The 17,046-nt window shown below is 47.1% G+C and overlaps 1 protein-coding gene across 1 annotated transcript in view; it reads right to left on the bottom strand.

Annotated features, from left to right (window-relative positions):
• Positions 1-4,318, bottom strand: part of LOC106823639 (cilia- and flagella-associated protein 221) — a 92,065-nt gene extending 87,747 nt beyond the window's left edge. Inside the window, exons 1-3 of the mRNA XM_044768103.2 lie at positions 4,184-4,318; positions 2,553-2,738; positions 106-206 (exon numbers count right to left, since the gene is read on the bottom strand). Coding sequence (XP_044624038.2) covers positions 106-206; positions 2,553-2,691 — 240 coding nt within the window. The 5' untranslated portion in view covers positions 2,692-2,738; positions 4,184-4,318. The remainder of the gene's footprint in view (positions 1-105; positions 207-2,552; positions 2,739-4,183) is intronic.
• Between the last annotated feature and the right edge of the window lie 12,728 nt (positions 4,319-17,046).

The raw sequence follows: 17,046 nt of genomic DNA, 5'->3' as shown, positions 1-17,046 counted from the left end.
CTTTCCGCTGAGTACGCTGCTCTTTAGATGAACAAGTAACATAAACGCAGAGCAGTCATGTCATTTCATTACGATGATTAATTATCCCACTTAAAAAGTGCTTACCAGAGCCTGGTGGTGTTGTTTTCCTACTTGATAGCCTCCAAAGTGCAGGATGCCAGGTTTTGCCTGGATGACCTTATTATTCAGAAGCTTTGCATAAATCTCTAAAAAAACAATGTAGATAAGTATGAGATGAGACATAAAAAAATATTAAATGAAAGGGATATTTAATTTAGGATATTTTAAGCATATGAAGTTTTCAGACAGAGGATACAGCTGTCAACAAGATTAACGGTCAGTTCCAAACGCATGTTCTGCTTCTCGCTCTCGAGTTGTCCCATCAGCTGGAGATATTATCATCACAATACAAACTCACATCGACTGTTTATTACCTGTTAAAATAATTGGCTCTTCACACATTTTATACGAGTCTTCGTATAGAACACGAGCTCGAGAAGAGCGCAAGCCCTGCCTTTGCTCCAGCACCGCCATCACTTACTACCAAATGAGGACCCAGTTCAAAGACTCCAAACACCAGAGTTTAATTTTATTGCCGTCAAGTGCCGCATAATGACGTTTCGGTCAACAACGGACCACATATATGATGGTGGTCCCACAAGATTAGTACCACACAGCCTAACACACAGGTGTGTAGTAGGCTATACCATCCAGCCTTGTGTAAGTATGTTCTGTGATGTTCACACAAAGACAACATGGCCTACCAACGCATTTCTCAGAACGTATCCCCAGCGTTAAGCGATGCACAACTGTACTCTTTATTTAACTGTCATTATCTGATTTCCTCTGAATAGAATTACAGTGTGATATAGAGTAGTCTGACAGCTCTGAATAATTATTGCTCTGGACAGGAAAGTCTCCAACTGCTATTGTTGTAACATGAACGTCTTTTTTTTCCCCCAGTTTTGAGAACACGGTTAACACAGCTGAGCTCACAAGTGTCTGGGTCTACAAACCCCCCCGCTCTTCACTCAGCAGGTGCTGAGCCGTGCGGAGCAGGCACTGAGAACCCGCTACACGCTCGTTTCTGCACCATCAGTGCTTTACACCAGGCATTTGTTTGTCATCCCCAGTCCTATGCTACGGGGTAGGTATTACTTCCACTCTGCAGATGAGGATGCTGAGACTCAACAATACTAAGCAATTCCCCACAGCTGGCGGTTAAAAACCAAGCCCAGGTCTGTCTGACTCCCCCCTAAGCAGCCTCCCTCAATATGAAAGCACTGCCCAATTTCTAACGAACGATACCCTTTCAGCCTTGGCTATACCCAAATCCTGTGAGGCATGGACAGCCTTACACCACCCCTTAGCTGTGATCCCAGCATACATCTGAAGTGGGTGTGAAGTGGTTGGGGTTTCTGCTCCTCACCAGGTGAGCTGTCACTGTCATCAGCTTTGGGCCCAACTGAAGGGCTGGAACAGGGTAAGGATGGTGTTTCAGGGGGACTGACAATCTCTGTAGGTTATTTGGTAATTTTTTAAGTATTCAAATTGACATTATTTGGTAATTTTTTTAATGCTGAGGGTTTTGTTTTTAGGGCCACAAAATAGACATGAAACAGGCATTTTTCTGTTAACGCCCAGAAATGGTCAAGCATACTAACTTGCACTCAAGTTCTACAGAGATGAAAGAACGACACCGAAACACTACATTTCCAGCATTTGCGGTGGGCCTTGAAGACGGGCTGGACATCGCGCCGCATCAGCTGAACACCAACTCGCCACCTAGCTGCACCACCTTGGGGAAATCATCTGACCTGAGTCTCAGCTTCCCCAACAGTAAAATGGAAGGAGAGCGTATCTCATGAGGTTATGTGGCTTAAGTGAGAATAATGAGGCAAAATGATTTGCTTTTTACATAATAGCTACAGGATTTACCAGGCTTTTCACACTAGGGAACGTGCTTGGAAAAAGGCAAGAAGGTCTGAAATGCATGTGGTCTCGAAGGAGCAGGAGTAACATGGCGTGGCTGGAGCTGAGGATAGAGGGGACGGCACGGGGATGGCACTGGGCGGGCAGGTTCAGATCAACAGCAAAGGGGACCAAATGCCCAGAGAAGGAATTGCAACTTTATTCTGTGTGCAAGGGGAACCGCTGAGTGCATCTGAGCAGGACAGGGACAGGAGCGAGCCAGGACTCTGCAAAGGAAACTGACTGGGTGTGAAAGGGGGTCACGAGGAGAGTGTGGCCAGGGAGGAGGGCACTACAATAGTCTGGTGACCTGCTGAGGATGAGGAACAGGCACTGGGGACAGATGGAAAGATATCTGAGGAAGTGGAAGGAACAGAACCTGGTGAATAATTTGCACCACAAAAATCTATCAGTGAAGTGGATGGACCTAAATAGAACCACTGCTCTTAATAAGAAAAACTATTATGAGCCTATGAAACAACACAGATAAATCAGCACCAAAAATTCCATTATGCTTTCTGGACTTTGGATCCTCTGGGAAGACGTGAGCTGTAAAGCAAATCTGTTTTCTAACCACTCACTTGATTCTAGGAGGTGATTAGGTACTTCTGTTCTTCCCTTGGGCTTCTCCACTAGACTCTTCAAAAGGACGGGCGAGACATTATTAAACGGTTCCTCAGCATTCTTTGGTTTTCTGCTGGGGGTTTTCACTGGTGCCATTTTATCACGAAAAATGGGGTCCTCTTTTTAGAGCCAAGGGTCATTTCCTGGAAAGGAAACAGTAGCAGTCTAATCATCCGTGGGAACCACACACGTTCTTTTTCTCAATCCTGGACAAATGCAGCTCTTGTCACTGCCTGGTTTACTGTGGCTCAGGCCTGCCCTGCCTCTGGCCTCTCTCCTGGCCATTCCATTCCCAGACACGGCTGTCCCATTCAACTCCTTGCATCACACATCACGACCCAATATTGTGCCATTGCTCAAAACCCTTCCATGGTCCTTAATTCTTCACAACAGCTTTTCCCAAAATGTGGTCCTGGTGCTTCTTAGCTGTTAATAGGGGCACGTGGAGGGAAAAAGAAAGGCTCTCGCAGTCGAGTAAGTTTGGAAAGTGTTGAAGTAAACAGTGAAACAGGCCTCTTCTTTCTGAGATTTCTCCAAATCAGTTTCTTAGATGCCTGTGAGCATGACACCCCTTAACATGTGGAAACACTTTACAGGACATGGCATTTATGTGTCACCTTCCTGGGCCCCTCTCCTAACAGGGTGAGAGGTGGAAAGCCACAGAGCTCCTTCACCCCCTGGAGGCTCTCCTAGGACCTAGGGTCCTGGGTCATGTGGGACCCTTGTCACACTTGCCTCCCCCTAACACACTCATTTTAAGTTCCACCCACTTCATAAAGTTCACACTGATCACAACGTCCTTTAAGGTTCTTTAGCAGTTACTGCCTCTACTGCTCATCTGGTATTAATAATTTAGTGCCCCGTAAGGGCGCTTTACAGGTCCCACACTCTTTATATCTTCCACAGCTGAGTCTCTTAACTTGGGGCCCTGGTACAGGCTGGGGGGCTGCTCTGTGAAGCCCCAGATTGAATGTAAAATCATGTGTGGATCTTTATGTGCTTGCTTTTTGTTCGTTTGAGAAGGCTCATAGCTTTAGATTCCCAGAACAGTCTACAGCAACAAGCAAAGTAGAGTGACTGGACTGAAGGAAGTGCTTAATAAGCACTTTCTGAAAGAAGTTTCTGCGTCGTCCCCACCCCTCGCCATTGCTCTCACTGGCATGGCTGAGGATTCCCCCTTCCCAGCTCAGCCTCCACCCGCCTGCTCCATTCCCCTCCAGCCCCTCCACACCTGCGCCAAGCTCACTCTCAGGCCCCTTCTCTGGGTCCCTCAAACTCCCTGCCCTCTTCAGGCAGGTACAACAGCTGAACGTTCTCACACACACTCCTATTCCACTTCTCTCACCCCCAGGGTGAACTTTTCTCCCTTTTCACACCCCCACATCCTCGGTCCCCTCGCCGAATCCACCACGGGGCAGGCCCTCTCACCCTTCCCAAACGCCTGCTCCCCTCGGCGTTCCTTTTTCCATCCCCTGCTAGGGGCCAGGGTCGACCCCAGACCCACGCACCGCCCGCAGCCCCATTTAACCCTTTAGGCCCGACCTCTCCTCCGACCCGGGCCAGGCTGACTTGGCGGCTGGACACCCACCTGGAGCTCAGGCTGCCTCTGCAGCTCGACGGCGGCCAAGAGAGCCACCCCGCGCCCCAGGTCCCAGGCGGCTCACACTGGAGCTGGTTCCCGGGCTGGATTCGCGGGAGCCAGCGCCCGCTCTGCCCGTCGCCATGACGACGCGGACGCGCTCCCAGGGTCTGCGCCAGGACTAGACCAAACTCCCCGGGCACGAGGGGAAGTCGGGACCGCGGCTCGAGGTCCGGAGGCCATAGGTGACTTCTGGGGACTCGGAGCAGTCTGCGGGGCCTGCAGGAGAAGACACAGCGCGACTTAGGAGGTGGGAGGCGAAGGGATTCCCGAGGGGAGATGAGAAAGCCGGACGACACCGGGAACTGGAAACCTGCGCGCACCCAGAGGGGCGGGGCCAGCCAAGAGCAGGGGGTGGAGCTTCCCGACAGAGCTGCCTTCTGAGACGCCCGACTTCAATATAAATAATTTGTTTTACATTGTCTGTTATGGTAAATTTCAAACAGGTACAAAGCTGGACAGAATAGTATAATGAACCTTCAACACCCACTTGCAACAGTTACCAAATCATGGCCCATTTCTTTCATCTGTACCCTTCTCCTACTTCCTGTGTTATTTTAAAGAAAATCCCAGACATCATTTCATCCGTATTTCAGAATATACCTCCAAAAGATAAAGCCTCTTTTAAAAAACATAACCACAATACCAATACCTAAAAAAATCACAATAATTTCTTAACATCTTCAAATACCCAATACTCAATTGTCTCATAAATGTCATAAAATATTTCTCTTAGAGTTGGCCAGTTTGACTCAAACCACATATTGTGATAGATTGATATGTCTTTTAGGTCACTTTTAATCAATAGATTCTTCCTTCATATTTTTTTGTTGTTTTTGCAATTTATTCATTGAAGAAACCGTTTCTGTCCTCGATGCTGGTAGTTAGGGTTATAAACTGTGAAACTGGGCCTGCTCCCCTGACCCCCTGCCCGGGCTACACGCTGCTCCTCCGTGGACATTATCCTTACACAGAGGGCTCAGGCCTCTCTCTTCCCAGGAGCCGTCCTTGTCTCCCTCCCTCCTTGTATGACTTGACACTTACTTGATGTTATTCATGGTTTCCTATTGATAAGAGATTGCAGTAGGAATCCAATGAGGGTGCTTGCCTTTCTCATACCCACATCACTTGTGCTGAATGTGGTTTTGTTTTTCCCCCTCCACTGGGAATGTTCATTTTTTCCATCTTTCCATTCTCCAATCCTTCCCGCTCCTGTACCATCACCACTGATTAAAGATCTCCCCATCTTTCAAGGCTAACACTAGAAATGGTATATCCTCTGCCCTCCTCATGACCCTTCAAGCCGGGAGGACTGTGTCCTTTTCTGGGTTTCCATACACTTTGTTCCACCATCTCTCTGGGCACTTATTTTTTATGTGCTTCACTCATCATTATTTGTATATGTGTCTTAAACTGCGGAGTTCTTAGGGGGAGGGGACTGTGCCTTATCTTCTGATCTCCCACAGCCCTTGACACAGTTCTCTGCTCATAGTGATTGCCCAGGAACTCTGGCCACATGAGCAAAAAGTTTCCTTTGTTTATATAGTCGGTTGCTTTAGCTCCTTCTGTCTTGTTGCCCCACAAGGTGGTAGGGTTCAGAACAGGTGCCCTGTTCCCCGTAGTCCCAGGCCTTTCCACCCCAGCTCAAATCATCAAATGCTTGTTTCCATACACTTTTTAATGGGTATTGAGTAAGACTTTTTAATTTGTACTTAAATTTTTTCTTAGAAAAATTGACAAACTCCCTATTTTATACATAAAGATAGATATAGATACGGATCTAGATATAATACGTAGGTCTCTGTACAATCAAGTAACCAGACTGCATACTACAGTGTAGCGGACGCTGCTGGTTGCCTGCTTCCACTTTCTTACAAACAGAACCCCAGCTTTGCTCTGTTTTCTCCTCAAACCCCAGTCCCCCAGATTCCCAGTTCCAGCAGGAGATCCTGATGAGTCTTGGCCAGTCATGGAGTTCCCGATGCTCTTGCTCACGATTGATTACGGTTGAATACATAACCCTATTCTGGCCACAGAGACATTAGGGGAAGGCTTCTGGGGTCCCCTGGAAATGGCTTCCTCTCTCCTAAGAAAGAGATGTCCGGAGATAGAGTGTGTTTCTCTTTCTGAACATTGTAGTGTCCAGAGTGATTCCTTGGAACTGCAGTGGCCAGCAGAGGCCACGACGGGCCCTAGCATGAGGGTGAAGCTGGTGACGAGGACAGCAGAGACAGGAAGCAGAAGCTGGCCCTGGATGACATCATTCCACCTCTGACTGTTTGGTACCGCATCCCGTTATCTCTTTCAGCTGAAAACATTCTGACATACAATGATCTCTAAACACTCACTATTCAAGTGTGAACTGTCACACAGGAACTTGTTAGAAAGGCATAATTTCAGGTCACCTGAGACCTGCTGAATCAGAATCTGCGTTTTTTACTTCTAATGAAATCCCCCTGGAGATTCATAGACACATTAAAGTTTGGAAATCACTGCACGGATGCCCTACAATTACAGCGGTTTTAGATAATCACTTATTAATCAGTTCATTTATGTATTTCACATTTATTTCACTTAGCACTTACAATGAGCGGAATACGAAGGTGTCCCAGCCTCCGCCGGACTAACGCGGTGACATGAGCGTGACAGCGGCGGGGAAGCAGCACAGGGGAGCGGCTAATTTCCTTGCTCCAGACTCCTTGGTGGCTCCACGTTGTGCAGAAACTAAAATTCAAAACCCTTAACACACCTCTCAAGGCTCTGCAGGACCTGACTGCCGGCCCCTCTCTCCGCTCTCTCCTCACCCCGCTCCCCTGTGCTCCCGCACCCCCTCTGCTTGGCGTGGGCTGAAAGCTGGCCGAAAACCCTCTGACGCTCCTCGTGCGGAGAGTGGGGCCTTGTGCCCGCCCCTGGAATCTGGGCGGGTCTGTGACTGCTTTAACTGCCCCATCCAGTCCTGCCCGAATTTGTGACCCCAGAATTCGTGAGATATAATAACATGGTGGTCGTTTCAAGCCGGCGGGTTTGGGGATAGATATAGCTGTGGCACTAAGTAAGCAGAAACTGGGCTAATTCCTCCTCGGCCTGAGGATCCCTTCCTCCGAGGGGCTTCCCCTGCTTCCCCTTCTAAATCGGGCCCCACCCCATCGTCCTCTCTCCCAGCACGGGGTTCTCTCCGCTCCGTGCGTGACTCTGGCTGGTGGGTTTACCTCTGTGATGCCCGTCTCGCTAGACTGTGAATTCAGTGAAGGCTGACTTGGTCGCCACTGTGTCCTCACCACCTGGCATCCTGCCTGGCACATGGGGGACCTCCAAAGTGTTTGTACAATTGTCATCCATGAGTTATGCCGAGTTCTAAATTTATACATATCTATACTTATATTATAGATTATATATTTATATTCATAGTTTATATATAATACATATTATGAACAATATATTCATAGGGTTCAAAATTCAAGAAGTAAAAAATCTTCATCCTCTCTCTGTCCTTTAGCTACCAGGTTCCCTTTCCCAGAGGTAACTCACATTACCAGATTCTTATTTATCTTTCCAGGAATATGTTATACATATATAAGCAATTATATGTATGTTTGTATGTGTAAGAAGTTCATCCCCTGTTTAAAAGCCCAAATAGCTTACTCTTCTGACTCTTCTTTTTTCACTTAAAAATATATCTAGGTGATCTCTCAGTATCTGTACGTGAAGTACCTGCTCATTGTTTGTTTGTTTGTTTGACTTTGGGAAGGAAGCTTGGCCCTGAGCTAATATATATTGCCAATCTTCCTCTTTTTGTGTGAGGAAGATTATTGCCGAGCTAACATCTGTGCCAATCTTCCTCTACTTTGTATGTGGGACGCCACCACAGCGTGGCTTCACAAGTGGTATGTAGGTCCACACTTAGGATCTGAACCCACAAACCCCAGGCCACTGAAATGGAGCATGTGAAATTAACCACTGTGCCACCAGGCCAGCTCCTCCTCATTCTTTTTATGGCTGCAAATATTCCGTAATTTATGTAACCAGTTTCCTGTTGTTGGATACGTAGATTGTTCCTGATCTTTTGCTACTGTAAACTGTGATGTAATGATTTATACAAATGCACAGGTAATTTGTACAAACTTGTACATCCATCCATTCATTTACATGCAAGTATATTTGTAGGAAAAGTTCCCAAATTAGAAGTGCTGGGTCACAGGGTCTGTGCGTTTGTACTACTGCTAACTATTGACAAGTTGTCTCCCATGGGCTTTGCATTAATCTTCACTCCTACTTGTAATGCATGAGAGTGCTTGTTTCCTTACATCCTCACTAACAGAATATATTATAAAACTTTTATATTTTTGCCAATCTCATGTGTAGAAAATAGTATTTTGCTATGGTTTTATGTTGTATTTCTCTAACGATAAGTGAAAGTGAGCGTTTTTTCATATGTTTAGGAGACATTTGTGTTTCCTTTTCTGTAAATCCATGTCCTTTACCCATTTGTCCATTGGGTTCTTGATCTTTTTCTTATTGAGTTGTTGGAGCTCTTTATATTTTTAGGGACATTAGTCTTTTGTTCTATGATCGGTGTTGAAAAAATTTTCCTCCAGTTTGTCGTTTGACTTTACTGTTAATGGTTTTTGCTTTGCAGAATTTTAAAAAATTTTATGTTGTATTCATTATGTATTTCTCCACACCAAATTACCCCAACACTCAGAGGCTTAAAACAACTATAATCCTTTACGACCTCTCACGGTTTTTGTGGGACAGGAATTCAGACAGGGCACAGCAGAGATGGCTTGCTTCTGCTCCATAATGTCTGGGCCTTCAGTTGGAAGACCTGAAAACCGGGAGGTGGAATCGTCTGAAGGCATCATCTGGTGGTTGATGCTAAGCTGTCAGCTGGGAACCTAGAGGAGACTCTTGGCCAAAATACCTACCCATGACCTGGACCTCCCAACAGTGTGGTCACTGGGTTCTGAGGGCAAGTGTCCCAGGAGAGGACCAGGCTTAAAGCTGTGTTTCCTTTTATGACCCAGACTTGAAAGTTGTGCAACATCACTTCCACTTCATTCTATCAGTTGAGGCCATTATAAAGGTCTGCCCAGTATAAGAAGAGGAAACATCAACTCCACTTTTTGATGCAGAAGAGTCAACATCTCAAGAGAGTACCACATTCTCTGTTCCTCTGGCACCGATTGTGGAAAGGAGGCTACAGAACTGCTGTAGCCATCTTGCTGCCAGCCTGAGGTTATCCAACTCAGAGGAGGGCAGAGCCAAGAGAACCCAGGCAAACAGAGCCTGCGCCATGCATTAGGCCACCCTGATACATGCTTTCTCTCTGGACTCCCTGTCATGTGAGCCAATTCTCATCATTATTATTGTTTCAGCCAGTTTGAGTTGGTTTGTCTATTATCTGCAGCCAAATGCATCTTAATTTGAATATCCAGACAATTTAATTGCATTGAATTATTTTCAACCTCATAGCATTGCTGAAAGATGGGTGTTATTTTCTCCATTATACAAATGAAGAAATTGAGGCTTAGAGGGCTAAAGTAACGTGCCCAAGGTCACATGGCTAATTGGAGACTAAGTCAGGATTTGAACCCAGGTTTGTCTGTTGCCAACACGCTTTTCTGTATGCCGAGCCAAACTGCCTTGTCAGGCAGAAATGTAGGGAGCCTGTGGGAGGTTGGGGTGCCCCTGACCTTTATTTGCTGCATCCAGTGAAGACAAGGCCTTGGGAGCACTAGCAACATTGTCTTTCAAATACAGTTGTATTTGCACTCTTTTATATGACCTGTTTTAACTATAATATTTCATAGAAATATTCAAAAGGATGCTGACAAATGGAGGAGGAAAATAAGAAAAGTAAAGGAAAAACTGCTTTCCTAAGAAAGCCAGCCCACATTTCCAGAGTGTAAACAGTAGCCTGGACCATAAAAACCTCATTAAAATGTCAATGTTATACTTTTGTACTTCAACACTAACTGGGAAATCATGCTTACCCCATTATTTATGGCTCATCAATAATACATTAACGCTCTTTCTGGTAAAGCTCATGCTCAGAAGAAGACAGACCTCTTTGGTTTATTGAGCACCTGAAGGGGCGGAGCAAGTCCACGTCATTGATGCAGTCATTTGGTGAGGGCCTTAGACCCAGGGACAGGCCACCCCTCACTCTTTCCCCAACGTTCTCCTCACCCCCCACTGCCAAACCAGCCCCTCAGCTCAAATGCCACCTTCTTGGGAAGCCTTCCTAAGTGTATATCAGGACCCTTTTTGTTATCATAGGGGAGGAAGATATTTCCTCTACCCACTCTAGGTCCTTCTGGCTGGGCTATGAATTAAATTCACATGACACAGAATAACAGGAGAAAACTAAACAAAGCTTTATGACATGTCTACATGGGAGAGACCAAGAAAAACCGAGCAACTTGACAAATTGGCGGAGGTTCTCATCTTAAATACCATCTTCAGCTACAAAGGAGGGTTGGGGTGGGGGTAGTCAGTTATGGGAGATTACCAGAAAAGCACAGTAAACAAGAGTAAGGCTAATGTGAAGGTTTAAGTCCTTGCCTTCCATATTGATAAGAGTTTCTAGAGATAAGCTCATTCCCCCTTCTTCCTGGTACAGAGAGGGAGCAACCTTTACAGATGGAGATTTCCCTTACAAATCTAAATGTCTCTTACAAAGGGCAACTTCTGCTTTTCAGAGTTTCTCTCATGTCTGCAGTTTTTAAAAGTAACCAGCCCAAAATAATCCTCATGCCAAAGAGACATATTTTGGGGTGGCCAATTCCAGTCCCCCACATTATAAGTAACAGAAATGGATTTGATGCGGGCTCGGTGAGCTGAGGAGTCAAAAGAAAGGTTTCTTGGACTCTGAAGGTCTGGTAGTAGTGCTCCTTTATTCAGAGAACAGCATGGGGACAGGACCCATGGGCAGTGAAGAGCTGCAGCATAGAGACAGGACCCATGGGCAGTGAAGAGCTGCAGCGTGGGGACAGGGCCCGTGGGCAGTGAAGCGCTGTGATGGGTTGAGGGTTAGAGCTAAACTTATAAGCATAGGTATGTGAGTTATTTCTTTACAAGACAAAGGAAAGATTATGTAAAGGAAAGTTGTTAAAATGATATCAGTGCAGGTGGGGTCTGGTTATTGGGTGGTCTTATAACTTTGGATACGAATCAGGTCAGATCAGGTCAGGATGTCCTATACTTCTTGGAGGATGATATAGGTTGGTATGTAGGGCAGGACGCCTTGCCCTTCTCTCCCTGGGACAGTCTTGATCTACATCAGATTCAAAAGTTTAAAAACTTATCTATCTATCAATCTATCATCTATTTATCTAATCTATCTATCAAGGGAGGCCTCAGTTACAGCTGCATCTAGGTGCCAGATGATGGTGTTAGAATTTTGTCTCTCTTTGTCTCTAGGTTCTCTCTACTCTGTGTTGGCTTCATCCTCAGCCAGGATCTCTCCATCCTGTGCAAAGGGCTGCCATCTTGCTACTAGCTTGAGCATAGTGCCAACATGTAGGTTTTGTTGGTGCGACTCCTATTGTCCCAGCTTGAGTCACGCACCCACCCCTGAACCAATCACTGTGGTTAGTTAGTGGGAGGGGTGACTCTCCTTATCCAGGTCTGGGCCATGTGCTCACCCTTGAGATGCTATTGGTGGAAGCCCCACCCCAGCTACATGGTCCGAGAGTTGGGGAGGAGAAGGGAGGTACCAAAAGAAGGAACGGAAACTGGACAGACAAAACCCACAGATGTCTATTTGGTTGAACCTTATAAAATTCTTGATATTCCAGTGTATTTTACCTACAAAAATGGTGACTGCTATGACTCAGTCTGATACATTAACCCACCAGGCTTGGTCTGGTCCCTTAGTATGTGCTCACATAGAATTTATCAGTTTGCAACATCACCCACCATACATTCTGCAGTTGCTTACTCCACCCAACCAATGGGTTTGTCAAACGCGTGGTTGTGCAAGCCTCTGACGTCTTGACCACCAGCCTCAGTCATCCTTCTGGGCCTCCTTGGATGGGGTGCAGTCATAGTCCCACAGGCTTTGTCCACCCGGCTGAGGAGGCCAAGGGCAATTTCCCCAGGCTTCTATCATTCTGGCACAGCACCTGGAACAGAGTAGGTGCTCAATAAATGTTATTGAATGAGTGTGCTTAATTAGTTCTCCAACAAGGGTTTACTGCTGTTGGAAAAATGGGGGAAAAAATATATAACATGATTCCCTGTTGGAGAAGTCATTAAAAATAAAATCTCCTGCCAACCAGGTGAATCCTCTCCACCAAATGAAGAAGAGAATGAATCAGCTTTATCATCGAGTGAGCCTTAAACCAGACTGTGATGCTCATTGATGAGGACTTTTAGGCTGCTTAATTTTAAAATGGCTTATGATGAGGATTTTTAGGCTGGTTAGTTTTAAAACTACAGATGAGATTCAGGCTCCAAGGAGTGGAATTTGTTTGCCCCTTTGTTGGGAAACGTTTACATTTCTAAGGGAAACCTCTATCTGTGAAGATGCCTCCCTCTCTGTGCCAGGAAGAGGGGGGGATGGTCTTATCTCTAGAGGCTCTTGGTCAATGCCAGAGGCAAGAACTTAAGTTGGTTGCTGTCTGGCAATCTCATGTAACTGGTTTAGGGTGGTGGTGTCTAACCTTTCTAACCTTTACTTAATCCGATTTGATTCTTGTCTAAAAGTCATGGGATCACCCAATGACCAGACCCCACCCGCACTGATACCATTTTAACTTTTTTTCATGTTCTTTCCTTTGTCTTGTAAAGAGATGAATCATATACCTATGCCTTATAAAATTAGCCCTAACCCTCAACTCGGGGCAGCAGCAGGAGCTCTGACTGCCCGTGGGTCCTGTCCCCACGCACCAGCTCTGCCTGCCCATGGGTCCTGTCCCCATGCCAGCGGGGGCAGCAGCAGCGGCTCTGCCTGCCCATGGGCTCTGTCCCCATGCCAGCGGGGGCAGCAGAAGCGGCGGCAGCAGAAGCTCTGACTGCCCATGGGTCCTGTCCCCATGCTATTCCACACTATTCTCTAAATAAAAGAGCACTACTGCCAGATCTTGAGAGTCTAAGAAATGTTTCTTTCGACTCCTCGGCTCACCGACCCCGCATCACTCATGACCGGCGATCCACAAAAGAGATTGCAAAGACAAACAGAAACCTTACCCTTTGACACAGCCAGGCAGACACAATCCGCCACACACACGCTGATTGTCTGTATCCAAAGGAGAAATAAAACTTCTCATATCTTTTCCAAAGCAAGAGATTACAACTTGGAGCCAAGCACCTGGGCGAAACTCCCACAGTGACAGAGAGACGGGACCCTCTTCCCTGATGCTCACATTCCAGTAAGATGGCTGCGAGGCCTTCAGGAAGGACACTCCTGGGATGCAAAAGTGGCAAGAGGCTTATTTCGCTTTTGTGACAGGTTTCCACGCACCTCAAAGAGAAGGAGGAAGGATTCACAGTTAGCAGTTTTCTAAAGGAGTGCTAAAAGAAATGGGAGAGGGAGAAAAGATCTTTTTCCCTTTTGGCACCAGGGAAATTTTTTAATTGAATTTTTGGGGGGATTTTCATTGTAGGGAAGGAAAAATCTTTTCCCCTCTACCCTCTTAGGTTCAGTGGTGAAGCCTGAGAATCAGTCTGATAGAGGATGACTCACAAGAGATGAAACAGCTTTAATGACCTCATACGCATGGGAGTTTCACAAGGAAATGAGACTCCAGGAGGTGACAAACGCTTGAGGCCTGCACACCATCTTAGACTACACGAAGGGAAAGGGGTTTGGACTTCTGGGTGAGGAGGCAAGTTATGGGAAGGGGCAGGAAGTTCTTGTCCATAAGGTTTGTCTTGTCTTATCTTGAGATGAGAGTCTCTCGGGGATAAGAGCTGCCTCCAGGGGTAGCTTTCCTCCTGGTACGGACTTTTTTACGAATGGAAATTTCCTTTACCAAAGGGCACATTTCTACTTCATTTCTAGTCGGTTAGGGGAGGTAAGGAGCTTTTCCTGTGTCCGCTGGTTCTGTCTCCTTTAGCTCAAAATAATCCTTACGCCAAAGTGGCATATTCTGGAGTGACGCATTCTGGTTCCTTCGGTGTCCACCTTCACATTCTGCCTCGCTGGCTGTGAGAATATCCGTGTGAGACCCTCAGAGAACAAGTCACCCTAGAGACAAACACAGGCTCGCCATCCTCAGGGGGACTTTTAAATCCTGTTACGAGAACACGAACTTGTGGCGCTCGGGGTGGTCATCACTCAGGCTTGTGTGCCCCGCTCCGTCTCTGCAGAGGGACGAGGAGAAAGGGATGACTTTCAAGAACTGGAAAGTCATCCAGAGCAAAGAGATGGCCCCTCTGTGTCACTCATGGGGTTGTAATGAAGTTTAGAGGGCGTACAGTACGGTGTTTCCCCATAATCGTCACAACAGTATCTGTAGTTTCACATGCTCTTCCAGAATCTTCTCACTCTCTCATCGAGAGAGAGTCTGTGTTGCCTCCCCTTGAACCGAGGCAGGCTTTTGTGATTGTCCTGGAAGCAGCAGAGGCAGCACTGTGTCACTTCCCAAGGTGGGTCATAGATCACAGTCCAATTTCTACTCGCTCTCTCTTTCTTGGACATGCACATTTGGGACCATGAGTCACTCTGTAAGAAGTCCAGGCGCCCTGAAGCTGTCAGACACTGAGACCTCGTGGAGAGAGAACATGGAGGGAGAGACATGTGAGGAGCCCCGGAGGCTCCAGCCCTGGATGTTTGAGCCAGCACCTCTTAGGGTGACTCTGGTCCTGGCCGCCATCTGACTGCAGCTGTGCGAGACCCCGAACAAGAACCGCCTGGCTGAGCCCAGTCTCCCGCCAGAACTGCGGAGTGATGATCAATAATGACGGTGGTTTTCCATCACTAGATTTGGGTGTAATGGGTATTAGTGTAACAGAAACAGCTCAGGGCTGGGAATCTAAAGACCAGAGTTTCAGTACCAGCAACCCTACCTCCCAACTGTGTGATCTTGAATTATAGCCTCATCAAATCTCAGTTCTTCATCTGTTAATTGCCTGTAATGATATTTTCAGGTGGAGTTATTTTCCCTTTGCCTTATCCCTCCCAATTCCATTTTCTACCTTCTCCAGCCAGGAGATAAAGCTCTATGGACAGTCCATCCTTCCCTCCCCCGCCAATCTGTCTGCCTTGTTCCTGGCTTTGAGTTGGGTTCAGCCAATGGAAGACATTGCCAGGAGACCGGTGGACAGGAGAAGAGAGAGGTCAAGGTACTTGTCCCACCACCTGACCCCCTTGCCAAGCCACAGTTTTGACAATGGCTGCTTTCCTCTGTAGTTAAGCTCCTCTGGGTGGCTCCTCTCCCAAAGGCAGCTCTTACCAGCTGTCTCTCCTTGCCCTTTGTTAAGGAAAAAGTTATTCAGACACTTGTTAAAATGGTAAGGAAGACTTTATTCAGGACTGTGGCAACAGGGAGACTAGTCAGGACTATTGCAATAGGGGAGCGAGATGGAGCTCAACTTGGAACACAACAAGGACAAAGCGGATTTACAGCCAAGGAGCAGGGCGAGGGGGTCAGTGGATGGAAGATTACTAAGAGGAGACATCAAGGATCCCGGGATTCTTGCTGAAGGCAGGAAAGGACTTAGACGTCAAAGGTGAGGGAGGAGGAACTTGATCAGATATCAAGGGTCATCAGATAGCGAGAGTGGGGCGATTCTCACTAAACTGACAGCAAGATTCTCGCTGAGACCGGGCCAGGCAGGCCAAAGGCAGATGGGGCCAAAGTCAAGGCCTAGTCGAGAAGAGGGCTTAGAGGAGCCTAGGTAAAGTTTGGTCAGGAGAGTCTTCATCATCCCTGGCACCTCACCGTCTCTTGTTGGTTCCCTCAACCCCACCCACACCTCTGCACACAGTCCTTTCATTAAACCCTCTTCAATGAAACATCTGAGCAATGGGTCGTCCTCTCCCGCCAGGCCCTGACTGTGGATCCTTCCCACCTCACAGACCTGTTTTGAGGATCAAATGAGACAACGGGTGCAAGAGGGCTTCCTGAGCCCTGAGGATAAGGAAGTTTTCTTCATGATTGAGAGGAATCTGGTACAGTGCAAAGGGCACAGGGCACGGGGTTTAGGCTTAGTCCCGGGTTCAAATCCTGGCCGTGCCCCTTGTTAGCTGTGCTGAGGGGCAGGTGCTTATCTTCCCTAGGCCTCAAGTTCCCACGCTATTCATCAAGGAAAGTACTTCTCCCTCATGGAGTCCTGGGGGATGACAGAGGAAACAAGAGGGTTTCTCAGATGAGCGTCCTTGGCTGTTTGTCTCCACGGGGGAAGGTGGACTCTGACGTCAGGGAGCCGAGGAGCTGGGCCTGGGAAGCCTCGGTTTCTTGATATTGTCTGGGCACTAGTTTCTCTGTAAAAGGACTTCAAGGTCCTGGGATCGCCCACAACTTTAGTGGGAGCCCAGAGTGAGGCCATCTGGACTTGAACAATTTGTAACTTCTATTTGGTCGTAAAGCTCAGGGGGTCAAAGCTTAAAGAAACAAGCATTTTTCAATGAGTGTAACTAAGGATCCAGGGTCCTGGAGATGTGTGCCTTTAGTTTTAGCCCATCTCTGCTGGGTTCACTGAAGGGGAACTGATAGCCGGGCTGATAGCGACTAATAGCCGGTCACACATTGGCCCAGCCCACCCAGCCACCACCCCATCTCCCACCTGGGAAACCGGGAGCAGTTAGGGCTGGAATCCTGGGGAAGAGAAGTTCTTTTTCTGTTGGGCTGCTGAGGGGCGATGAG

The sequence above is a fragment of the Equus asinus genome, chromosome 4 (genome assembly GCF_041296235.1).
Source record: "Equus asinus isolate D_3611 breed Donkey chromosome 4, EquAss-T2T_v2, whole genome shotgun sequence".
In the NCBI taxonomy this organism is placed as follows: domain Eukaryota; kingdom Metazoa; phylum Chordata; class Mammalia; order Perissodactyla; family Equidae; genus Equus; species Equus asinus.
The sequence above is the reverse complement of the archived record's forward strand: the minus strand, read 5'-3'. Positions and strand labels throughout refer to the sequence as shown.